The sequence below is a fragment of the Arvicanthis niloticus genome, chromosome 25 (genome assembly GCF_011762505.2).
Source record: "Arvicanthis niloticus isolate mArvNil1 chromosome 25, mArvNil1.pat.X, whole genome shotgun sequence".
In the NCBI taxonomy this organism is placed as follows: domain Eukaryota; kingdom Metazoa; phylum Chordata; class Mammalia; order Rodentia; family Muridae; genus Arvicanthis; species Arvicanthis niloticus.
Window position 1 is genome coordinate 8,759,762 of NC_133433.1, and position 27,753 is coordinate 8,787,514.

Consider the following 27,753-nt stretch of genomic DNA (forward strand, 5'->3'; position numbering starts at 1 on the left):
ACTGCATTTCAGGAATACTGGGACCCTAGAGTACACTGCACATCTTGCTAAAGTTCAGAGTGTCTCTTCCAAGAAGCTGGGCTTATCTGGAAACCACTAACTCAAAGAAAATTGCTACACGATAAAAGTAGGAACATTTCTTTCACTAAACATACATTCTAGAGTTCTAGCAAGCAGGGCTAAATGAGCTTCCTGAATACTCACTCACTGGAAGGGGACCGAGGAGATAATTTTGACTGGCAAATGTTTCTACCTAGAAAGAGAACAGAGCCAAGGTTGACAAACTATAATATGCTTGTTAGACCCATGAAGAGTCAGCTTCTCCCAGTAGTTTCTGAATCTTAGATTGCTTAAAATAGTTCCTGTCTTCTTCCTTGAGGAGGTAATTTTTAGCTGGACATAAATCATATGAGAAATGAAAAACACTTATCTTCACTCTCCACTCCTAAAAATTCTAATTTGGGTTTTTTAAAAAATACCTTAGACGTTTAAACATTTGTCACGCATAGAATGCTACTTCAATTACTATAACTTTTTGTTTCACTTTGCTACTTCCTAACTTTATTCAGATGTTTATAAAATGCCTTAACCGTCTTAGGAGGTTATATGTATCTTCTCTGCCAACATGTTATACAGTTCATATGTTTTTATGTAGTCTTTACAACCTCTAGCTGGCTCTTTTACAAATAAAATATACTTTATATATTTATTGAATTCCTAGATAAATGAAAGGTGTATAAATCCCTTGGGAGAATATTAAGGATAGCAGTCAGTCCTCACTGTCCTTGCCTTGCATGGCACGCTCTGTCAAGCATACCTCTGGTGAATCTCTTGGTTCTGCCCAGGGGAGTAAAATATAAATAGATAAGCTGCTCACAGCTTCAGCCTCCTCATCACTTCCTCACCATAAAATATAACGTGACAGAAAAATATTCTTTACTTGAAAAATAGCACCTAGGAAACATCCTCCTTGACTGGGAAACTCACATCCTTTGATACACAAATTTAAACTCCAGAGCAAGAATATGAAAAACACAACCTTGTTTACCTTCCTGTGCTGGGTGATACATCATTTCCCTTCTAAAGCAATCTTCTGAACCTGTCGTGCATATGGATAAAACTTATGAGCTTAAGTTTGTATCAACTGTGGGATGAATTTGAAAGCGTGATGCAAGTCTCTCAATTATATGGCACACATGAATGACTAGGAGTGCCTACCTACATGTGTTGACATATCCGACGGGGTCACATTACTAATACTAATACTTCTTAAGACTCGTAATCATAAATCAGGTTTGCTCAAGGATTTTAAACCTTCAAAGACAAACTTTCCGGCTGCCTTTGACAAGTCCGCACCAGGCACTCTCCATCCTCTTGTCGGCAGCTTTACCATCCCATGGGTAAGCACCAAGTCTTGACACTATTAATGATAGTCTGTTATTCTTGAAGACAGGCGCCTAGCATAACTGTCCCCTGAGAGGCTTCACCCAGAAGCTGACTGAAACAGAGGCAGAGACCCAAAGCCAAACACTGGCTAGAGCTCAGAAAGAGTTTACTGCTACATTTACTGCAGCAATACAGTTCTTTTGTGAGATTTTTTTTTTAAAAAAAAGATGTTGATTCCATACACAAGAGAAGAAAATACAAAATGATGCTCACACACACACACACACACAGACACACACACACACGACTGATAAAATTTCATACAACTGAATAAACTCTTTTTCTTAACATCTCCATCTCATCCCATTCAGTCAGAGCTTCAAAATGCTACTATTTCAAGGTTTTCCTGCCCCATCTACCACAGTAAGTCTGTCCTCAGTTCCTGTGTGTCTTTTCCCATTCCTTATAAACGGAAAAATGATTGCTTGCTTACTTGCTTTTCTGTCTTTCCTTCCTTTCCTTTTGTTAATTCCTCTTTCTTTCTTTCTTTCTTTCTTTCTTTGTTTCTTTCTTTCTTCACTTTATGTCCTGATCGCTGCCCACTCCCCAGTCTTCCCCTCACACAGTCCCTCCCTCCTTTGCTCCCTTCTCCTCCTCCTCTGAGAGGTGGTGCCCTTTTCCCCACCCCACCCCCACCCCTCCACACTGGCAAATCAAGTCTCTGCAGAGGTAGGTGCAACCTTTCCCACTGAGATCAGACAAGGTAGTCCCGTTCAGGGAACATGTTCTGCAGAGAGGCAACAGCTTTAGGGACAGTCCCAACTCCAGTTGTTGGGGGACCCACATGAAGACCGAGCTGCACACTTGCTACATATGTTCCGGGGAGGGAGAGGCTAAATCCAGTCCCTATATGCTCTTTGGTTGGTGGTTCAGTCTCTGAGAGCCCCCAAAGGGTTCAAATTGGCTACCTCTGTTGGTCTTTCTGTGGAGCTCCTATCCCCTTTAGGGCCCTTAATCCTTCCCCTCAACTCTTCCATAAGAGTCCCTGAGCTCTAGCCAATGTTTGGCTATGGGTCTCTGCCTCTGTTTCAGTCAGCTTCTGGGTGGAGCCTTTCAGAGGACAGTTATGCTAGGCTCCTGTCTGCGAACATAACAGTGTATCATTAATAGTGTTATGGATTGGTGCTTCCCCATAAAATGGTTCTCAGTTGGGCCAGTTATTGATTGGCCATTCCCTCAGTCTCTGGTCCATCTTTTTTCCTGCATTTCTTGTAGACAGAACAAATTTTAGGCCAACAGTTTTGTATGTGGATTGGTATTTTAATCCCTCCACTGGGGGTCCTGCCTGGCTACAGGAGCTGGCCTCTTCACATTCCATAGTCCCACTGCCAAGTCAGCTAAAGTCACTCCTATAGACTCCTGGGAGCCTCCCCCATCCCAGGTCACTGGCATGTCCTAGAGATATTCTCCATCACTCTCCACACCTGCCAGCTGCAAATTTCTGTTCATTCTCCTGGCCCTCTCTCCTGTCTCACCCCATACCTGATTCTGAACCCCCAATTTCCCTCCCCATTCCCTTGCCCACACAGTTCCCTCTCTCAATCTGCCTCCTATGACTATTTTATTCCCCGCTTCTAAGTAAAATTCAAGTATCCTTGACTGATATTCCTTCTTGTTTTGCTTTTTTGAATCTGTGACAAGTAGCATGAGTATCCTGTACTTTGTGGGTAATATCTATCTACTTATAAGTAGAAAATGGGCTACAGAGCTAATCAGAGAATTCTCAACAGAGGAATCTTGAATGGCTGAAAAGCACTTAAAGAAATATTCAGTGCCCATGAGGGAAATACAAATCAAAAGACTCTGAGATTCCATTGTACACCCATCAGAATGACTAAGAGCAAAAACTCAAGTGACAGCACATACTGGTGAGGATGTGGAGCAAGGAAGATCCCGCCATTGCTGGTGAGAGTGCAACCTTATACATCCACTTTGGAAGTCACCCTGGTAGTTTCTCAGAAAACTGGAAGTAGTTCTACCTGAAGACTATACTGCTCCTAGACATACACCCATAAGATGCTCCACCTTCCCTCCTTTCTTGATTTGCAGATTTCTGACAGTTTAACTCTCCTAAACCTTTCCAAGGCAAGTCCTTTCCCACTGGTCTTTCTATTGGCTCTCTAAGAATTGTGTATGGTATTAAATGTATATTTATTTATATGGCAATGATCCTTTCACTTTTAGTAAAATATTTGAATATATTTATACATCCATGGTTACGTGATGGACATCATGAAATGAGGTCTGAGTTTCCTGCTGTATTTTTTGTCAAGACAAAAGTAAACATTCAGTTTGCTTACTTACTTCAGATTATATTCACAATTCCCTGAGTAAGCTGAGGAAACTGTCTTGGTAACGGCAGGGAAGTCAACCACCACTGAGTTAATATTCACTATACTTTTATAGATGCAAGATTCATAAGAATTTTAAGATACTGAACTAACTTTGTTTTCACCCTACCCAACTCTGTTGTTTTTACAAATGAGAATGAAATAGCTGTCCTTAGTCTTTTAAAGAGTAAGGAAATATGACCCAACTTATTTAAGAATTTTCTGTAGAACATAGGCTGTCATGTAGTTGGCAAGGGAGGATGATGTGTTCTTGTCCTTATATGTAGAGTGCTGAATATAAATTATTGTTTTAATAAACTGTTAGAGTAGTACCACTTTTTAAGGTTTTTGTCTTTATTCTTTGAGTACAATAAAATCTCATGAAATAGAAGTCATCTGAGTATTCCCAACCCAGGAGGGAACCCATGCTTCATAGTGCTACACTATTCCTTTTAAACAAAATACATATTCATAATGAAAATGACATTTCCATATTAAGTGAAAGAAGTTAAAGGTATCCTATGGATCACTGTAAATGTAATTTGAAATATTTTTAATGTTTCAAGGGAATAGATCTGTTTCCTGCTGTTTTCAGGCTCTTTTGAATATGTTTGTATTCACTAGGAATGGACATTTCTGTGAAATTAATCAAATAGAGAATTCAATGTTCCTTGCAGATAATTTTGGCCACATCCCTTTGGGAACTTTCTAGTTTAAGTTTGTATCTTTCCTGGGAAAAGACCCCTGTGTTCCAGATCCTCGTTCTTTCCCCTACTTAGCTGTGAAGAACAATAAACAAAATCGCTATACCAGGAATTAATAACAATGTGGACTTGCCAAGAAACTCTTGCTACAGATTCCATCACTGAAATAAGAAAATAAGGTTTAATAATAGCATTTTACATGGAGTGGACACAAATTAGCATCAAAATATTTTAACGCACCATGGGTATTACTTGATCTGCTGGTTTTTCTAAAATGAAAGACATCTAGATGGGAGAATCAGAATACATTCTACCAAATCCAGAAATTGTAAATCCCATTTTTCCAAAGAAAATTATAATGCTATTGTTCTTGGCTATAATGAAAACACCATGCGCACTGCTTTTCCAGGTTTATAAAGTAACTCAAAGTCTTATCCTAGTCCTAGATTTATATTTTAAGTCAGTTTTTGTTTTGTTAAAGGCTGTTTTACTGACTCGTGCCGTATATATGCTGGTCTTGTGCTGGAGCTTAAAGAATCCTCCAATTTTCCAGGCATCTTCATTCTTGGGACATTGTTCAACTAAAGTCATAAAAGCCTAGCATATGGACTGAATCCTGCCTGCACAGGAACTTTGTGTTTTCAGATTGGTGGGGACATTTCACGCCACAGTTCCAGATGACCAAACCAATTAGGAAACAGGTTTTTTAGTCATTATCTAGAACAGCAGGTGAGAAGTAAACAGGAAGGCCTCAGGATTAATATGCAAGACCCTTATTGGAAATTTAATATGTTTAGAAATAAAAATACAGTAAAAATAGGAATGTACTAATTATGCAGGTTTGACTAAAAAAAAGAATTGTTATTTCTATGAAATTCTACTTCCAGAACTCTTCATGATAGTTACGTAACGCCAGTTCTAACTACGCTGTCTACAGGTCCCAGCATCATGTTGATGAGGGAGATCTCCCGTGTACCAGGCTCCCACTGATTTCCACATTGGCACATGATGAATAAAAGATTTGTTTCATGATTTGGATGCTTTTAGTTTTAAGAAAAAGAAGGCTAGGCGGTGGTGGCACAGGCTGGGTGATGGTGGCACACATCTTTAACCCCAAACCTTTGGGGGAAAGCAGGTGGATCTCCATGAGTTCTGGACAGCCTGATCTACAGAGAGAGTTCAATGAGAGCAAAGCAGAGAAACCCTGTCTCAATAAAATAAAATAAAATAAAATAAATTACCAAGAGAGAGAAATAATTCAAAAGAACTGCCAAGATGAGAAGCCTTTCCTAAATCACCATGACTACAAGCTTACCTTCCTAAATTTGCAAAATTTTGACTAGTAATGTATAAACTCAAATGCTTGACTCACATTTTATAAGGCACTTACCATTTGTAATGACACTGTATAAAGTACAATTTTTTTTAAATCCACAGGATAAAACTGAAATGACAAGTACTCAATTTGATTGTCAATACTGTACGGTCTCCCTTCTTGGGAAGAAATATGTACTCAAGGATGATAATCTATACTGCGTCTCCTGCTATGATCGTATCTTTTCTAACTATTGTGAGCAGTGTAAAGAACCAATTGAATCAGATTCTAAGGTAGGAATCACTTCTGTTGACACAGTTTCTGCTCCTGTACAGTAGGTAACTGCTTCAGGATGCTCCTTTTCTTTGTGTTGACTTTTACCCACATTTTCTACTGTGTAGGACTGCAAAACACATGTTTTAATCTCACATTAACCTTAAGTCACCTTGTGAGTGTGGCGGGTGTGGTTAGTGTGTGTGGTAGTGGTGTGTGTTATGTGTGAGTGTGTATATGTGTAGGTGTATGTGTGTATGTGTCTGTATGTGTCTCTGTGGTAGTATGAATATATATATATATACACACATATACACACACATATACACACACATACATATATATATATATATATATATATATATATATATATATATATATATGAATGAAATTAAACTGTTTCCCCAGATTTTACAACTAAAATGTTAAGTTACTTCTGGAATAGCTAAGGCATACAAAAATACATTTAAAAAGTTGGACATGTAAGAAATGGAAATTCAAAGCCTGTGCTTTCCACCTTAAAAATCTGCCTTGTTCCCTTAGCCCCACAGACTGCATCTTCTCACATCACACTCTCTCCTCCTTTAGGCTTATTATTTGCTTTCTCTTCTTCCTTGCCTTTGTTTTAACTAAGTGTTGTCATTTGTTTGTTTGAAGTCTAAATGGATATTAAGAAACTTCAACTAAAAATTAAAATTATTTCATGTAAAACCTGTCTGGTAGACTATAAAATACAGAGAAAACTGACAAAATTCAGTGAGATTATTTTCCAGTGGCCTTTAGTGGTCAAACAAGCCCCAGGTTTTTGGTCTCAATTACCCCAGACAGTCTCCTTTCTACAGATAACAGTATCAATTCTTCCTCAAGCTAGTGGCACAACTTACTGGCACTAGGGTCCCAAGAATGTCCCATCTCGTCTTAGAAAACAGCTTGTCTTACTGCAAGCACATTTAATTAACTTTATTTACCGTCTCAAAGGATCTTTGCTACAAAAACCGTCACTGGCATGAAGGATGCTTCAGGTGCAACAAATGCCATCACTCTTTGGTGGAAAAGCCTTTTGTTGCCAAGGATGAGCGCCTGCTGTGCACAGACTGCTATTCCAACCAGTGTTCCTCCAAGTGCTTCCACTGCAAGAGAACCATCATGCCAGGTGAGATCCTGTTGGCTCCGCCTAAGAAAACTGCATCTCTATTCACAGAGCATCATTGGCTCACAACACTGCTTTAAGAGAAATGTTGTTCTTGCTTTCTTCCTCTGGTTTCTAATCCATCTCTTCTACTTGAACACATAAATTATGGTGCTCTGCAATTTTGTAATAGTATTGCAGTGACCAATGTCTCCTTTTTCATAAAACCCGATTCATAGAGACTTGATGAACCAGAGCTAGAACTGAAGAATAGAGCTTATGCCAGAAGCACAACTAAAAACGCCCTGCCTTGGGCACAGTCAGTGGCATTAAAGGGATCCATCTTTACAATTCTAACTCTGTCATTCATTCATTTATTCATTTATTTTATTTGTGTTTTTTTTCTTTTGGGAGTGTCAGAGGACAACCTTGGTGAGTGAGTTCTCTCCTTTCACCATATGGGATCCAGGGAATCAACCTTAAGTCATCAGGCATAGCAGCAATATCCTTCTCCAGTTTGTCCTTTTCACTGGACCAAAAGATTTTCTAGCTCTATACAAACTGGTCTGAGGGGAATTGTTTTCTTTCAGGGAAGAACATGGTCCACGTAGATAACTTCACTTAACAATTTAATTAAAATACAATTACATAATTTTCCTTCTTAATCTTCTCCCTCCTACCCCTCCTACCTTTGTCCCTCTCTCAAATTTCCAACCTCTTGTTTAACATTTCTTGCTACATAGACATATAAGCAAATAAGCATATAAATACAACCCAGTGAGTCCTTTTAGTGGTTCCTGACTACTGTGTATTCTAGTATACTAGTACTGACCACTTAGTATTAGTTAATCAGTGCTCATCCCTGGGAAATACTAGTAAATTTCTCTCCAGCATCCCTTAACCATAGCTATTCACCTAGGTATGAGGCCAGACAAAATTTCACCTACGTTAGAGCATCAAATGTTTCGGGAATTGTTCACGTCTAGTTTAGGCATCCATGTTGCTAAGATTTCATGAATGCAGCTCCCTTTTCATAGCTAAAAGGGACAATTTGATGGCAGATTTCCTGTTTCTCTGGCTTTTCAAATCTTTCTTCCCTCTCTGCTATGTTCCCTTTATGTTTTGGTCCTTTACTATCCCATGAGTTAATCAATCTCTCAATTCTAATTATCATTACTATCACTACTAACATTGTTATTAATCCAAATAAATTCAAAAGGCATTCTCACAATATGGATCTCAGGGGTAGCGTCCTGGGCATTTATAATTATCCCGGATGATGACGACAACTCAATTTATCTAGACCATTAACAATCCCAAGTGTCTACATGCAGGACTTTCCCACTGATTATACAGATTATATGAGTTTTTTTTTATGGGTGGCCCGATCTTTTTATAACAGATCTGCAGCAATTCTTCTTTTCTCTAATGTCTCAGAAAATACAAAATGTTGTTTCACTAAAGGGCAATTTGTTTATTACCATCATACTTAAAACATTGAGGCACATTTTCTTATAGGAAACATAAGTATTTCTGGCTTATACTAACAGTGTCTTGCTTTGGGGTACAGGTTCTCGGAAAATGGAATTTAAGGGCAATTACTGGCATGAAACCTGCTTTGTGTGTGAACACTGCAGACAGCCAATAGGAACCAAGCCTTTGATCTCCAAAGAGAGTGGCAATTATTGTGTGCCATGTTTTGAGAAGGAGTTTGCTCATTACTGCAACTTCTGTAAGAAGGTAACTATCTAAAGATAGAAAAGCTGTGGAACCTTCCAGAACATTGTTTTGGTTGTTGTTTGTTTTGTCTTTTTTTTTTTTTTTTTTTTTTTTTTTTTTTAGCTGCCATATGTATTTGGAATGAAGTGACCCTATCATGCTATATATAATGTATGAGGTAATCTTTAATTTCAACACATCTCAAACTAAAACTCTCAACATGAAGATGACCTACTGTTTTTACTAGCTATAACTTCTACCTCAGATCATGGATCTAATATTCAATGATACACAGGTGATTTGATTTTCCAGTCCCATTCACAGCTTTATAGAGACTTTGTTCTGGTACAGGCACATTTCTCTTTGCTTTTTAGAAGACAGCTCTGATCCATTCAGTTTTGATCCGTTTAGTATTATGTGATTAGAAAAATAAGGATTTGCCTCTCAGAGTGACTGAGAGAAAAAGGGTACTAGGAAGCCTTCCTATTATTTTCTAGTAACTAAGCATCTCTTCTGGGCTCCAGGCTCTGTGTTTCCAAGCAGAGATTGGTAGTCTTAAGTAGGTGACAGATTGTAAGAGAAATCCAGTTGGCTTGTGGACACAGAAAGCCCAAGAACTACGATTTCCTTCATTTCTCACAGCAACATAAAATGAATTGTACTCTCACTTGCTTTTTATTCAAAGCATACTGTCTAGTAGGGAAAAGTCATTTTTTTTTTTTTTTAAAGTGAGCTACCATTTCTTCTTCCATGCTTTTATGTGAAAAGCAACTCATGTCCATCATCTTGATGAAGCCTGTCTGTATTTCATAAAATATATATATTGAGATTCATGAAGAAATCCTTAACACACGAAACATCATGAGTTGAGAATGGCACTGTTAGTTGAAGAAGAGCAATGAATTATGATGATGCCTTGGGACCCTGGCTCCCGGATACTGTGATGCTTTGACTGTCCTGACAGCTCTCTTAAAACCACTTTTGTATTTGCATTTGGACAACTGGCAGGCTCATTCAGCTTCCCAGGCTGTTGAAGACTGGCTGTATGGAGGATAAGATTTGAAGCATTGGACGCTAATAAGATGCTCTTATTGGCTTGTATACAGAGAATGACTCAGATTATTTCTTTTTAAATTTTAAACTACACACTCCTTTAAAGAAAAACGCTGCATATAAACAATTGTGATCAAAGCAAAGGAAAAAAGATTCTTTTCAATTCAAACCAAAAACAAAACTTGGCTTTAAATGAAGCCAAACTATTTGACATCCCGACCTTTAAATACCCTATTCCCGTTTTATTTTGTTACACTAGAATTTTCTACTAAGAAACTGGTAGCCCAAACTTGAAGGGCTTCAAAGTCAATATTTCATTCTTAACAGGAAAATAGCGTTACTGTGTTCTTCAATTCTTCAGTTGCTCTCTGATGTGTTCAAAATCATTACTGTTGGGTTAAGGACATGGCACTGTGGCACTTACGCTTGCTGTATAAACCTAAAAATTCATATTCCCCAGCACCCACGTAAAACCCGGGCCTGGTGGCACAAATCTGTGACCAATGCCAACCCAGATGAGACGGAAAACCCCAAAGTCCAGTGATGGATCCTGTCTCACAAACTAAGGTGGGGAGCAATAGACAAACTTCTAACATGTACACAGACATACACAGACACACAGATACAGACAGACAGACAGACACACACACACACACACACACACACACACACACACACGACTGTCTCCACTTTGCCGGGGAAGAAATTTGTTCCAAGTCAGTGGTCAAAGCAAACTTGGATATTAGATTTCATCTACTTCTTCAAAAGGAATATAATCACGGGCAAACTTTTTTTTTTTTTCAAATGCTCCAGAGCTTTGGGATATATATTTTGCAGAGAATCCATTTTTCAAGTTTCTGATCTTTTAAAGCACAGACTACAAATCATTTGACCAAACAAATCAAAGGAAGCGTGATTTTGCCTGCGCCTGCTGACAAGCATTTGAAGTCAGTGGGAGGCATTCTCAATTGCTTTACTTCACACACATCACTGTGCTCCTCATTTACGTATTCAGAAAAGTGTAGTGTGCTTTTCCACTTCTAGAAAAATTGACTTGTACCAAAAATCTTTAGTTTCTAAGAAATTTGATATAAGGTTAAAATGTGTTTAGAATATTTTTTTTCAAAATTTCCTATAAAAGACAATATGTCTGTGTTCATCAGCAGACAGGGATGGCTTAAATACGGTTACATTTTTAACATCTAGTAAAATTGATACAGATCTGTAGCAGTCTGCTACCTTCACTATCACATTTCCTTGGTCGTTGTAAGACATGAATGGACATGAACATATTGTTTCCTCAGCAGCTCTATGAGGGTCAACATCCATGGATTTCAAAGAGGAAATGATTGTAAAGTACTTGCTAAGTCTTCTTGTGTAGTTACACAAGAAGACTTAGCAAGTATTTATCGACCTGATACTCAAAAAAGATGTTTCAACCTTTAAAATAACGTGAAGATTAAACAGGCTTTAAAAAGGATGTAGTATGGGCATATCTCCCTAGCTACAGGGCCCTGGGTTCAGTCCCCAGCACTATTCGGGCAAAATGGAGAATTGACAGGCATCTGAGGTTCAGTGTACAATGTTACAGATTTCATGTGTCCATGCCCAGCTTTTATGTGGGGGCCAGGAATCTAAACTCTGAGCATCATTAGAACCCTGAAATTGAAAAGTCACCCGATAGTTTCAACCATGTTTTTGTTCAAAGTACATTAGAATGGCTTTCCAACAAGGCTGAGCACACATACAGTAGAGTGTGTGCAAGTTTCAGTGCCATCTCCCAGAAGATATAGCAAAATAACCCTGTCATCAAACTCTCAAGGACTGCACATCTCCAGAAAGACCAAATCTATGGCATGTAGATGTGCTGAGAATAGCCAGAAAGGCCCATCCTTAAGCCAGTGCTGAGGACGGGGTGAAAGTTAGTCATTGCTCACAATGATGGCGTCCGTCAGTCCCACCTAGGATCTCCACCCCAGTGTTCTCTCAGACATGCTGAGAAGCTTTCAAGAAAAGTACTGCTGCTTCTGTTCTTCAAGCTCAGAAATCGATGTAAGTATGTTGAGTGGAACTATAGTAGACCCAGCAAAAGACCTTTGAAGATACAAATAAGCTTACTGAGAGACAAAGTAAATCAAGTACCTGCTTCCTTTACAGTGTCCCAGAGTCCAAAGTGGTTCTGCCTCTTTTCTGACCCATTGTTTAAGAAAATTGGACGTATTTTCATTTTTGATGTTCGGTACAATTTCCACAACATTTGGCTTCTTGTGTTGTTTTCTAAAAACTCAAAGATGTTTTCAAAGAAGCAAGCATCCTAACACACTGTGGTACATAGTTCAGAGCATCAAGTGTGGGGATAGAGAGCATAAGATTGTCTGAGTTGCAAGGGTACCGATGCTCATTGCTTTTCTGATGATGCTTTGGCAGGTGATAACTTCCGGTGGAATAACCTTCCGTGATCAGATATGGCATAAAGAGTGTTTTCTGTGCAGCGGCTGCAGGAAAGAGCTTTATGAGGAGGCATTTATGTCAAAGGATGATTTCCCATTCTGCCTGGATTGCTACAACCATCTTTATGCTAAAAAGTGTGCAGCCTGCAACAAACCCATCACTGGTAAGTGCTTCATCTCAGTAAGGTTTCACCATGATGCGGTTAGTATTATGGAAAATGCTATCTAGTAAATTTAGGAAAAGGAAATAAAGATGTAATTTCTATTAATTACATTTTCTTTTGAGATAAACATAAGTAGATACTCACTGATAAATTTAAATTTTACATGAGCCTCTCAAAGAAATGACAGGGTATAACTTAGGTGTTGACACTGTAAAAAGTAAATACTAAACATACTAGTATGGTTTCTAAGGATGGTCACAGTCTGAGGTAGGAAAACAGGTAAGTTGAAAGGTCAGAGAAGGCTCTAATAAGGAGGTTCAATTTGAGAGTCTTTGAGGAATTAAGAGGGCAGAAGAGGTACTATTAAATCAGAATCCTACTTTCTAACAAAAGCCAAAACAGATTTAAAATACAAAAGGTTTTAATTAAATTTAACTATTGTATAAAATAGTCAAAGCTATAGTTAGAGTAACATAGAACAGAAATAGTTGGATTTCTTTTTTAGATGCTTTTAACAAATGTATTACTCCTTCATCTGTATTCACTTGCAGCAAGTTTTGATTTTGAAAGAAAGCAATATAGTATTCTACTAAAGAAGCAAAGTACATGAGACATGGCTTGAAAAATAATGTAGATGACAAATCGATCCATACTAAGTAGCTTCTCAGAGGGCTGGAAGAGTGCATTATGTTTTTCTCAGAACCATCTCTAAAATGTTAATCCTGTGGTAAAGAGGCTGAAGCCAGCATGAGACCTGAGAAATCCAGCAGCTATCCTTCCAGACAATTTATTGTCATTAATAATGTGGCAGAGCTATATATCCACTTTGCATTCCCAGTATTCTTAGATCATATTTCATTTCTTAGCTCAGATTGCATAACAACAAATCGTTATTCCCTTTCCTCCTCCAACCTCAAGTCACCCCTCTCTTCCATCTCCTCCCCTCCCCTTTCCTCCCCTCCCCTCCCCTCCCCTCTCCTCTCTTCCCCAAGTCTCTGTTGAATCTATGTACATTTTCAAGTAAAGGAAAATACTTACTGTGCTAAGCTAAAGTTGAAGGCTTTCTACTTGCAAAAAGAGGATGTAGTTTCCAGGTTAAGCACAATTTTGTTTGTCTATACAGGGGCACCATGTTTTTCAGAATTCATGAAAGTATTTGGCTAGCAGACAGGTTTTACTTGGCCAGTATTTAATTGGCAGGGTTGGGGAAGGAACTAATATCAAACCCATTGTTGCAACTAAAAGCAAATTAAGAGCTTGCCACATTCAGGCTACCGTCACAGTCCCTACGTCACTCTCCTAAGCAGTGAAGTGCCTGCCCTGTTCCAGGGGCAGGTCCTCCCTGTTCCTCACATGCCATTAAGCTATGTTACCTACCTCCTTAGCGCTTTCACGGTCTCACATTAACAATTCCAGACTACTGGGCTTCTGAGCATGTGCTCCTAACCACTCTAGCTCTTGCCTTTTGTTATCTAGCAGCTTCTGCGAAGGGAAGCAGTTACCAGCTCCATCACTTTTAGTTAGAGAGAGGAGCTTCCTGGTGTTCAATAGCACCAGAACTCCAGATTCTCCCTAGGAAATCCTCCCATCACAGTCTGCTCTAATTTCATTTGAATCGGGCCTGTGGTGAGAAAATTAAGATATCAAATAATTCAAAATATTTTTATAACTTTTTGAGAATTCTATCAGTTAATGGCAATCTCATAGAGCCTACACAAGCCCTTAACTTGATGAGGTTCAATTCTGATGCATGACAGACACATGTGCCTATGTGATGTTTCTGGTGAATGCGCCATCTCTGACCTGCATCAAGCTTCTTTCCATATAGAAAGAAACCAACACGTTTTTAATACAATAACATACAATGAAGTACCAGACTGAAAACTAATCTGAATGTGGTAGCATATAAATGAGAAGAGACAATGTAAAGAAATGTCTAGGGATTGCCTCTAGATTGAAGTGCCTGCACAAACTTCGAGCTCATTCTAACATTTCTTAAATATATGTAAAGCCCCAAAGACAGGTTTCTATAAACTGAAGCCCTCTGAGTTAACACACAACAGGGAACGCTGGGAACACTATGTGTTTTTCTCTAGAGAGTTACGAATTCCTGGAAGCCCTTAGGCATCTAAAGAGCTATACATTTTTACAGATAAGTTCAAGTTTGGAAAACTTATTGCACATTTTGCTGACCACGGTGAATGATAACCTATTATATAATTGAAAATCTAAGAAAGAGTGAATTTTAAAGAATGTACATGAAGTAATATATATTAATTAGATTGATTTAGGCATTCCATAATGCTTGCATATGACCACATGCTGCATGTTGTAGATATATACAATTTAAAATCAATATTAATTTTAGGAGAATCTATTTATGTTAGAAAGCTTTTAGTATAGTATCATATGTTAACTAAATCTACCTACAGGTGGTTGCAAGTAATTTGCTGATGCTGTTACAATGAATTGGCTTCAATTGAACTAACTTCAGATATAACTATTATTTTCTTTTTTCACTTTTATTTTTAATTAAAATATAATTATATCACTTCTTCCATCCACTTTCTTCCCTTTATCCATTTCCATCTCCTCTTCTCAAACTCCTCCCATTTCCTCCTTCACTCTCAATTTGATAGTCACTTCCATTGTATGAGAGAGAGAGAGAGAGAGAGAGAGAGAGAGAGAGAGAGAGAAAGTATAACCTACTACTTTTTGTGTGCATATGGTGGGGCCAGTTCTCCCTAGCTCCGAAGTCATCTGTTACCTGGAGTTCCTTGTCTAGGGGTTGGAATCAGTGAGATTTTTTTTTTTTTTTTTTTTTTTTTTTTTTTTTTTTTTTTGCCTTCTGCATCTATTGATAGTGTCATTATTCAGGAGCTGTTAGTGCAGCCTTCACTAGGAGACACATCTCACACACTTCACAGTCTATCCCCTCTTCAAAGATGTCCCCTGATAGTCAAGTGCAGGAGTTGAATTAAAGCTATAACTGTTGGGACTGGGCTCCATACCACCTATTGATCTCTGCCTTTTGTCCAATTGTGTTTTCCTGTAATGGTCTCCATTTGCTATAAAGAGAAGCTTTTTTGATGAGATGAGAGCCATACTTATTTGAGAGTATAAGCATCTCTCCTTTTTTAAAGATTTTCACTGCCTCTTGAACTATCTGAGCTAGATGAAGCAGCTTGATGTGATGGAAGTGCTCTAAACTTGGCATTACAGGAACTTGGTTAAGTGACTATTGGTAAATAACTCCCCCTGGAGGCCCACACTTGCCATCACACACACACACACACACACACACACACACACACACACATACCACAGGCTGTGAAGCCAGACTACAAAGTATGAGACAGATCTTGCCAGTTGGTAAGCTTAGGTGACTGGCTGAACTTCACTGTTCCTTAGTGTTTATCTACAAATTGAATGTGATGCTCATATTTACTCTATGAAGGTTAAACAAGGGCTCTGTACACATTTGGACTAAGGCTGAAGAATGACAAATTTCAGAACGAGACAAATGCTATCTTTTATTTTTTTGGTTTATCAGGTACAAAGGAAGCCAGCTGAAATAGGTGTCAAAGATTTCTTGTTCCTTCTTTTGAGATGGGAGTCTCAATATGTAGCTCTGGCTACCCACAAATACTCAGATATATACTACTCAATATGTGGAATAGGCTGGCTTTGGACTCCCATAGATCTGCCTGCCTCTGCCCTCCTAATCCTAGGATTAAAGACATGCACTACCATATCCAGCAGCAGATTTGATTCCTGAAAGAGTTTGTTACTACAAATAACCCTAAAGAAGTAAATACAACCAAATTTGCAACAATTTGCAAAAACCCCAAGGATTGGGCCAGACCTTAGAATCCTACTGCTAGAAGTCTCAATTTTTCTTCCTTGTAAAATTGTATGGTTACTTTTACATAAAAAAAATAAAATTGAGAATAACTCATAAGCATCAATGTCTGACACATTCAATAATTAGCTCTTTGAGAGAGATTACTTACACAGAGCCTCACTCTTACAGTTATCTCATTAAAGCTTTAAAGCTGTAATTAATTGGTGTACATCTTAGTTAGGGTTTTTATATCTGTGATAAAACACCATGGCCAAAAAGCAAGTTGGTGGGGGGGGGGGTGGAAAAAAGAAAAGCAAAAGGCAAGGAAGGCTTATACTTCCCTATCACTTCCATATCCATCACTGAGAACCTCCACATCACTGTTTATCATTGAAGGAAGTCAGGACAGGAACTCAAACAGGACAGAAACTTGGAGGCAGAAGCTAATGCAAAGCCCATGAAGGATGCTGCTTACTGCCTTGCTCCCTGTGGCTTGCTCAGCCTAATTTTTTATAGATCCTAGAACCACAAGCACAAGGGCGCCCCCTCTCCAATTACTAATTAAGAAAATTCCCTATAGGTTTTTCTACAGCTAGATATTATGGAGGCATTTTCTCAGTTGAGGCTTGCTCCTCTCTGACTACTCTAGCTTGTGTCAAGTGGACAAAAAGCTAGTCAGTATAGTATAGTTTACTCTTATTGTAAGATAATGATAGGACTATCACAGATATATAAGATACATGTTTAATTAAAGAAAAGAAAATCATATGTGAGTGAAAAAGTAAAATGAAAAGGAAAAGACATGACAGATCTTAAGTATGGTCGAGAAGAAAGTTTATTGTAGATAAAAGGGAGAGCATAGCCAGGGGTAGACACATTTGGGAGAGTCCTGAGTGGTCAGGACCCTGAACCATGTGAGAAGAAAGAAAGGGAGAGAGGAAAACCAAGTACAGCAGCCAGGAGACCAAAGGTACAAAGGGGGTTGGAAACCAAAATGTCTGAATTATCTAGGGAAGAGCCTCTCCTCTGGGGGAAGGACAGCCTAGCCCCTGTGGTGGAGAGTTTAGGGTAGGGGGTCAGGTATGCCAGCCATACTCTATATAGGTAAGGACTGAGGGATGCTGAGGAAACCTGGTAGCCAAGCCCCTTTGATATAAGTAGGCACACAAACCATTTGTCCCAGGTTTGAAACTTTAAATTTATGAGCTAACCTCTGTACAAAGATGGAGAGACGGCTCAATAGTAAAGAGTGCTTGCTGCTCAATTGTAAAGACCAGAGTTCAAATGCTATCATCCATGTTACTAACTCACAACCACCTATGGATGCAGCTCCAATAGATGTGACACCTTTGTCTGACATCCTCAGACACCTGTACACACATGTGCACAAACACACAGACAAACATTTTTTTAAATGAGAAAGTGTTAAATTAAACCCCATTATCATTTTTAGAGAACTTATATGAAGTAGATTAATATTCACTCTTTGTGCTTCATTATATCATAAGAGAATTAGGTAATGCATGTCCATCAGCAAAGGAAATCATTTTTGTCACTCCGTAAGTGATAAGCAAGTCACCAGAAACCCATGACATGAACATTACTTGGAGAGAATTGTCAAATAAAATGAATGTCCAACCTGTAACATTCCAATCATTTCCCAACTTCTAGAACTTTGCTTTCTCCCTACAACATAAATTGACATAAATTAGTTAAGATGTTTCTTAAAATTATATTAGACAGACGGGGTCAAGTGTTTTAGTGAGTGCTTTAAAAACTAATTTAGCTCAAGAAAAGTCAAAGTTGTGATGCAGGCTGAAGGCTATCTTGGAATAAATCTCTGAATAAAGTGACCAGGTATCTAGAGTCAAGAGACTCCTCCATTTACATTCACATTCTGAATGGAAGCTGCTGCAGGGCCAAGTACTATAATTGTTACTATAGAATAGCTCTAGGAGAGTCTGAAAGACATTCTCAACTCAAGTATTTGGAAAATTGTGCCTCAATCCTCCCAAAATGGGACTTATTCCAAGTAAAATTAAGCATTGAAAAAATAAGAAAGAAAGTCATTAAAATATCAAGGCCAGGCTCAGAAGTATACATTTCTTCCATTGTATTTTCATTTTGCAGCTAAGAAAACGTGAGCACATGAAGAGGAGGGCAAAATGAATCCATGTTTGGATACTGTGGTCTTCTACATCCCCGGTCCTCTGTGGCTTCTTAACTACCATGCAGTTTTCATCTGCATCCTCCCCAAAATAATTTTTTAAAAACTGCATATCCAGACCATTTTACCCCCTTAGATTACAGCAAAATTGAGTTAGGAGTCTTCTGTGGGTGAAATTCTCAGTTGAACATGAGGCAGAGGGCCACACACTGTGCAGTTACTCAGGTCTTCATTGTCTGGCTCTCTGTGTAGTAGTTTCTGGAGGTTTTGCTGACTTCCCAATTTGATCATTGAAAGAATGAGTTACTCTTTATCTCCAATTCCTTTACAGGCCTCAGAGGTGCCAAGTTCATCTGCTTTCAAGACCGCCAGTGGCACAGTGAGTGCTTCAATTGTGGAAAGTGCTCGGTCTCCTTGGTGGGTGAAGGATTCTTGACCCAAAACATGGAAATCTTATGCCGCAAGTGTGGCTCCGGAGCAGACACTGATGTGTAGAAAGAGACAAGTCTTTCCCTACCTGAAATCCACTTTGCCCTTGCTCTCACTAAATCCGGAACTTAGTGGCACTAATATTTTTTTTATTTGTGTTTTAGAAAGCAGTTTAGTGTGGGGTATATAGCATAAAAAGTTTAGCATGCATTATAATTGAACTCTATAATAAGAAACACACAAAAACACAGTCCAATGAAAATGAAGAACTAACCCTCAAACCTGTATCTCCTTGCAAAATACTGCACTCTACTGTTCAAAATAGGATTATACTTATTTTGAGCATATGACCTTATATTTAATGATTATGAATGTTCCTGCTGATGGACGTTTTTCAAAACTGCAGAAGGAAAAATACAAGGTCCAATTGAGAAGCATACAAGAGACAAATGTGTGCATTTTAAGCTATTTGGTTATATCTAACATGATAGATTGAACATAAATGGCAGGAGAACAAGATTTATGAGAAAATCAATTGGTAATCATCAGATTTTAGGATCATTCTTTGAGAATGATTTTAGAGTCATTCTTAGTTCACAAGTACTGAATGAGAGTTGAAAAACAAAACTGTGGATTTTCCTCATATATAAATTTTCCACCACCAGTGGCCCCCTAGTCAATAGAATTAGACAATTATACTTAAGTACAAAGGGCATCACCTCTACCTAGGGAGAGCCAAGCATGAATTTTGACACATTTTACATTAATTGTATTTTCAAAGCCCACAAAAGCTTTTCTAAATGCTTACAGATTCTATCTACCCTTTTAAGTGAATCTAACCAGAATAATTGCTCTCCCCAAAAGCAAAACTTTAGAGTAAAAAGATCATTAAATTTTCACTCATAAAAATTAATGTTAGGGAATCACTTCAATGTTAGAACATGACTTTCATCCAGATATCTAAGGCATAACAGAACGCACAATTAATTTCTAAAACTTCACACAGTTTTGCCTTCAAAAATTACATAGATGATTAATGGTCAAACATAAAAGTGGGATTTAAAGAAAACTATGAAAAGTAATAACTTAAAAATAATGATTCACTACTGGTTATTAAGGACCTGCAAATAAGCACAGTGCAACACCCCCGCGCTATCCACCTCCCCAGGTGATGCTTGTACCACCAAAGCCAGCAACCCCAGGGCTCTTGTCTGCTGCATGCACAAGACTCAATACTGAACATCAGCCCACAAATCAACATTTATTCTGTCACACAGAACATTTAGTGGTAATTCTGCCATGCTACAAACAATTTTTATTTCAAACACCAATCGATAACGGCCCTCACTAGCGTAGGACAAAAGGAAAGCTGTTTCTTCTCTCTGGGTTTGGTCATCTCCCTTGGTTCCAAGGATTCATCGGTAGAAAGTTCAGGAGAAAACTCTCCCAGATGTAGTCATATGTTGAGTTTCAGACTAGTACAAAAGTTTTAAATATTAATAATATTCTAAGTCAAGTAGAAGAAAAGAGCATGCCAGATGACATTGGTGAAAATTGCATCCCCAGAGAAACAATTACAATCACTATTACAACAATTAAGATAGTATGAAATTGTAAGGGATGTTCAGAAAATGTTAAAACCTTTGAGAAACTAATAAAATGCCAGGCCACACATAAAATTTGACAATCACAGTTGTACTTTTGAATTAACAATGGCCAAGATATTTTCTCATATTAACATTGGAATATGCAGACTAATCAGTATTTTCTTGCATTAAATGAAATCGTACAGGTAATACTAAACATGCTGACTGTTCTGTCATCTAGAAAATAATAATGCATTTACTTCTCTAGAAATCTAAGTTCTTCAAAACTTTTATACATGTACAAGATACAGCATTCTCTTCATTAGCCAATTACAGAGAAACATGTAGCATATAATATTTTCTGGTTAAACAATGTAAAAGATTAGGTGTTGTGGCATGTGGAGATTGCATCTCATTTTTTAATGGTAATGAGAATCAAACCCTGAACCTAACATATGCTGTGCAAGGACTCTACCACTGGGACACATCCTTCACGTTTAATCTTAACAAGTAAATGCATGGAATTACTTGCTAGATAAACATTTTATTATCATGTTCATAAATTATATAGTTCATAAATATATAGAAATAATTATCTATTTTAACATTGCTTGGTCACCAAATATATATCAAATATGTGCTGCCCAGAAATAAATCTCATGCTTCTGGGACTTTGAGTTGGGAGGAAGACAGATCCAGGTTCAAAAATTGGAGGTGTCCCTTGTAAAAAAAGACCTTTCCTGATGCTTAAGGAAGTGCCACCATAGACACAGCATTCATATGCAGAACAATAAACAAAGACTTCTTTACAGTGACACACACAAAGACAGCTGTGGAAAGTGTGGATAATTCATTTGATTTATAAACAGAAAAATTCTCTTAACTTACTCAAAAAATGGAATGGGTTGCCTTAGTAAGCAGTGGTCATCCACGATGCAGGGGGATATCTGCATGGGCAGGCAAGTAGTCAGAATCAAGTCTCTCACCAGATGGCTTGGCAGCTGCCAAGATACTGGGCCACAGAGCATGGAGAAATGATATCGAAAGCCAGAGGAAGGGAGAAAGTTAACTGTCAAGAGAAAAAGTGCAGATGTATATAACAGGCTATGGAAGTTACCAGCATCCTTGGTTAGGAATGAAAAGGCTATGACAGAGGTCAAAGACTGTTATGCCAGCGTGTACAGTGTGGGGCAGAGGACCAGAGTGGGCAGGAATTTAATTAGTTGGATTCCCACCTGCTCACCATGTGCATGGGTTAGTGGCTGCAACACTGAGGGAACAAACAGCAGGAAACTAGGGGTGTGTTTGATGACGTGGATGACTGTACACCTAGAAGTGACAAAAAGCCTCACATTGTTAGATTTGAAGTCGAAGCTGATAAAACAGGGTTTCTCCTTTCAAGGAAAAAATGGGTCGGATTCCCAAGGATTTGAGCTTGAATTAACAAAACCATGAAAAAAAAAAATCTTTACAGAGACAAATTAGCACCAGTGGGGAACTGAGACACGATCATGTCACAATCATGGGTTCAAAACTCAGTCATGATGATTTTAGGAACGGCACATTATACACTGAAGTAAAAGAGATCAGTCAGGGTGAAAAATGTGTGCCTCTGAGCACAAAAGACCTTCATTAAAAAACCACCACAAAATGCCAACGTGAAAAATCAACCTCAAAGCATTTTTGATGTTAGTAATATCACTTTTTAATGTAAGAGTAAAAATACTTTCTAAAGTACTTGACATACTGACATAGTTCATGCGTTAAATTTAAAAATGAATTTTATACTATGATATGGTTATATTTAACCGAGCATATAAATTATTCTCTCGTGCTTTAATAGATATTTCATATCTGTAGCTGCCACAATACAGCTTTTCGTTTTACAAATGATGGTTTTTCAGAAGTTTCTTATATTAAACAAAATATATACTTCACATGGTGGATATTTTTGAAATGTATTTGGAGATTTATTTTTTTACGTTAGCTGTGCTGTAAACACAACAGATAAAGAATAACTCCTTTTCTATTTCTACTTCTATTTCATGCATCTGCCATATCATTTTTATAATAGATAAATTACTGCATTTGGGAATGATCTCAAGGCACAAATAGAAAAATGCCTTAACTAAATATTGATCCAAACAGAATGCCTTCATTAGTAAATAACCTTTGTCCTGCCTGACTCATTTTCACAGTGGTCAGATTTAGAAAACTACTAAGTTAAAATATTTTTTTTAAATTTCTAATTACTGTCTCTGAGATCAGAAAATAGCTCACTTTAAGGATATTCCGGCCGTAACTCAGACTATTTTCACTATATTCCACTTATTTTTTTTTTCCTGAGTTAGAGGAATTGTTAAAACTCTTGGTAGTTTTAAACTCTTGTTTATTTTATTGAAATCAAGGCTCTTGAACCCACAAAACTTCCCCAAATCCATAGTTTCATTCTGTAATTACTTTAGATAAATAAATTTGTTTAATGTTTGAACCAATAAATATTTGTAAAAATACCTCTAAACAGACATTTAAAGGTTGCTATTATTATTTTAATGACTTTTGAGAAGTCATGTTATTTATATGGACACATGAAAGTTAAAATTTATGACCTTGTGTCTTCAAGTATTGTTTCTTCTACTAGAGTCAATCTATCGCTAGATAGTATGGTGGCCAGGAACATTACCTTCATCCTGAAAATTTCCCTGAAGGAACATTGAACCTTTAGTTCTCATTAAACTATTGGTTGTCATTAAACTGTGAACATCTCATATAGCCTCACCATCAAGAAATGTCTGGAGGCTGCTGATGGCTCAGCAGTTAAAAGTACGTACTACTGTTAGAGAGGACCCAGCTGTATGGGTGCCTCATACTGGTCCAGTTGCTCATCAGTGCATCCAGCTCCAAGGGGATCCAGTGTCTATAAGCTCTGCAAACATCTGCACTGCCATGAGCATGCACACACACACACACACACAAACACACATACATTCACACATGCACATATGCACATGCACACATTTGTGTATACATACACACACGAGAAAGTATGTACATGAACATACAATTGAAAAGAAAATAATTCAATTTAAAAGTGAAAAAAAAATGTCTGAGCTGGGTAACATGAGAGCTTCTATAATCTATGCCCCTTGGAATCTTAGGAGAAAGGACTGGGAAAGAGAACTCCAGCCCAGAGCACTGAAGCTCACCTGACAGCACAGAAAGACTTGTTTCAAATGAGAAAAGCACCATCTCAAATAATGAGTCCTTCACTAATCCCTATCAAGACTTGAGACAGTACATTTTAAGAGCAGGTATAAACTCAGCAGTCAGAAATGACTAAATCTGAACCTTATGTAAATTATATATTATCAACATAACAGAAAGACGCCATGGGAGAAGATAAAATCTGCATTTGATCCATAAAAAATGGTTCAGATTTCTTCTCAGTGGGAAGAATTGTTAAAACTCTTAGTGTTTTAATATCTTATTTATTATATTAAAAGCAGTTATATGGATAACTTCAAACTTTATAAAACTTTGTCTAATCCCCACTTTTAAGAGAGCATAGAAATGAGCTTTTCCAACTAGTCACTCATGTGCCTCCTTAGCCCTAAAACACGTCCATTAATAGAGATTAATAGAGATATTCTTTATTAGAATTGGAACAATTCTGACTTTACCTGATTGGCTAGCTGTAGGGTCAGGAATATTCTGGAATAACGGGTATAGAGAGGTTAATTCTAAAATTGAAAATTAGAATGAGAAAATCAAACAAACACAAAAGGAACAGGCTCAAAGTATATTAAAGAAAAAAAAACAGTTTGTGTGTTTCTGTAGCTACAGGACTGGATACATCTATAGTTGAAAAAATTACAGCATATTTTGATAAAATTATAGTCTCCATCAGAGGAAATAAGAGTATTCTGATAATGTATCTTCTCAGCAATGGTCATGACTTATGGATTAGATGTCTATAAAAGGTTGTTGGGCTGAGTAATACTGATGAGCTCAGAAGACATTCATCCAGTGACACAGTGACATTACATGCTATTCCTACCTTATTCAGAAAGGAAAATCTAATTAGATGTATGTGGAATGAATCATACTTGTAACTTTAATTTTTAAGTCTATTTTTAATGATGGCTCTTAAATGCTTTAACTTCTTTTTATTTCATCACCCTCCACAGGTAGTGGAAAAGAAAGAAACTGGGGAAGTGGCCTATTTAGAAATGGTTCTTTGGAGTAATTCCCATCTGTTTTGTCCAGAAATCTATAGTTTAGTTTACAGGTCAGCAACAGCAGCTAGATCCATTCACAAACCCTTTACAGATATACCAGCAGTCTAGTTTGGCAGACTCAGGTTAACAACAATGGTGATATGACCTAACCTCACCACAAGTCAGCAGCAGGGGCCAGAGAAGAATGGCAGGAAAAGTTCTCAGCTGGGTCTCTCTGTGAAGCAAAGACAAGACCAACAATCACATAGCAAGCCTAGCGCTGCCTCCATCATTGTCCCTTGAGTTTTATTTATATTTTCTCTAAACATCACGTGTCATCCTTGGCTCTTGTCTTATTATGTGTCTTCTCTCAGCTTACATCACTCTTCAAATCAGCCCAAGTCCGAGGAAGCAGCAAGAAACTGTAGCATCTTACCAGAAGGTTTTGGTGTGTTTCTCTCTATGAAGTCCTGACTAATGGAGATAAACTATTCAATATAAGGCAGAACAATACATGTGTGTCCTTAGCAAAGAGTCTTTCATCATGTGTCCTTTCATGTGCTTGCTTTAGCAGAATATCTTTTCTTTTGTGTCTGTTTCAGTGAAATGCTTCTTCACAAGTCTGCCTTAATCTTTTACATGTGTCCATATTATGAAAATACTCTGTGTTTGCCCCAGCAAAACATCATCTAACACAACTGAATTTCCAAAGAACCCTTAACTTTGCACTTCATATTCTGAGTGCAATGGTTTTCCCTTTAAATCCTGAGCTGTGCCTGCAATGTCGTTGACCAGACTGTCTTCCTAGTAGCTCCACATCAAGGTCTTGGCCAGAAAATGAATGAAGGAGTGTGTGGACAATGCAGGAGCAAAAGAAAAGGAGACTGGTAGTTTAAAAAATGTCATTCCTAAAATTATAGGTTAAAACTGAACTTCAATGAACACTGGTTTTCTTATACAATAAAGATCTACCACAATTATATGAAATTTTAAGGAACCAAAAATATATAAACAAAAATAAAATGGTGGTCTCGATACCTACATTTTAATATTACTCTTTGCTCTCCATGGACATCCCTCAGATGCCAGCAGCAGGTACACCACTGATCTCTTTCTATCTTGCTGTGAGGAGTGTGTTATTATTAACTTCTCATTCTTCCTTTGAATTCTTTCTTCTGATGGTATCCATGCTCATCTCCTAAGTCTCTGTGCTCTCCCTTTACTATAAATGGGATTGAATGATCTTTGTTGAAGAAACCATTTTAGAACTGATTTATGGGGTCTGGAGGGATGGCTCAATGGTAAAAGCACTGACTATTCTTTCAGAGGACCCACATTCAATTCCCAGCACTCACAGTGTAGCTCGTAATTGTCTGTAACCCCAGTTCTAGGGTATCCACCATTTGCATGAACCCAATGCACAGAAATGCATGTAAACAAAGCACCCCCACACATAAAAATTTAAAAATTTATGTTTTAAAACTGATTTGTAAAATTTGGAGTATAAATATGCTCAATACACAATACATTCTTACAGGAAAATATCCTCATGTGTGACGTGACCATGTACAATCAAAACTTTCAAGAAAAATGAGCAAAAACTGATTTAGGGTGATGATTGCACCATTTTCTGAAAGTAGTAAAAATTATTTGTACACTTAGAGTTAGTAAACTCTGTGATATAAACTGTCTTGTAAAGGCTTTTAAAAATTTTTTCTTCCTCTCAGTCCCCCAGATAAGCCCATGAGGAAGCTCACAATGTCTCAGTTGTTCCCTGAATCACTTCGCCAAGTCCCAATTCTCCCTTTCTGTTCTTCCGCCCAGCTGTTTGATTTTACCAAAGATTCCTCCTCTCACCCGCTTGTCAAATGTTTAACTTACATAAAAGCAAAGTCAGAATAACCTTTAGAGCCTTAACTAATACCTCTAAACAGAAGTTAATCAGTTTCTTCAGTTTGTTATATACTTTCTTGGAATGCTTAAATGTCTTGGTTTATCACATTTCGGAAGAAACCTAGTTAAAAGATTATCTTCATAGCAAGAAAAACTAAGTTTAAAATCCCACTTCTGTGGGTATAAGAAAAAATGTTTAGAATGTAGTTAGAGACTACGCTGGCTTAGTAAAATGATGCCTCTATGTTTTCCAAGATCTATGACTTCACTAGCCCTGGGTAGTTGGTTTCCAATACTAGACATGATTTCTTTTGTGTTGACCAGATCTTAAGTCCAATTAGGGAATAATTAGTGTCTGTACAGGTATGCATGTCACGATTCCACCCTTAGAGTTATTGTGCAACATTGGTCATTGTTGTCATTCATTATACCCACAGATAAGTGTATTCTTCATCCCCCACCAAGAAAACTTCTTTTTGCAAGAGATGGAGACCATTAAAGAAAAGCATAACCAATCAAAATGCAGAACTGGGTAGTTTAGTCTCAGTGAAAACACCTACATAGCAATGGACACACCTAGAGACCATTGTGGAAGACAAATGGAAAGATCGTACAAACTGGAGGATTGGGGGAGTAAGCTGTGCGACCCCCATCTCCCAGTAATCCTAGAAACTACATTCATACAGTCTCACCAACACTACTGCCTAAATATGTGAGCCAAACACTGAAGTATATGGGGGAAAGTCCACAATGCCTCAACTCTACACAAAGAAGTACAGCCAAGTAAGGAATGGTGAGAGTGGGAGAAACAGGCACACCAGCAAAGAGCCAATACTAAAGAGCGTGAAAACATAAGCAGTATACACACTGAGCAGGTTATATTTAGGAATAATTATGTACATGTGTGTATGCGTAATACAATTAATGAAATAAGAGGTCATAGATTTAAAGAAAGGGTAGGTAGAAAGGTTTGGAGGGGGAATGGGAAGGAGGAGATGTGATCATCATTCCAAAAAATAAAGAATAAAGGCATC

General features: G+C 37.8%; 1 protein-coding gene across 3 annotated transcripts in view; it reads left to right on the top strand.

Moving 5' to 3' along the window:
* Window positions 1-19,228, top strand: part of Fhl5 (four and a half LIM domains 5) — a 37,843-nt gene extending 18,615 nt beyond the window's left edge. For all 3 annotated transcript variants that reach the window (XM_076924061.1, XM_076924060.1, XM_076924062.1), the window contains 5 exons: window positions 5,918-6,088; window positions 7,047-7,221; window positions 8,768-8,937; window positions 12,397-12,583; window positions 18,926-19,228. In XM_076924061.1, coding sequence (XP_076780176.1) covers window positions 5,930-6,088; window positions 7,047-7,221; window positions 8,768-8,937; window positions 12,397-12,583; window positions 18,926-19,089 — 855 coding nt within the window. In that variant the 5' untranslated portion in view covers window positions 5,918-5,929 and the 3' untranslated portion in view covers window positions 19,090-19,228. The remainder of the gene's footprint in view (window positions 1-5,917; window positions 6,089-7,046; window positions 7,222-8,767; window positions 8,938-12,396; window positions 12,584-18,925) is intronic.
* The last annotated feature ends 8,525 nt before the right edge of the window (window positions 19,229-27,753 follow it).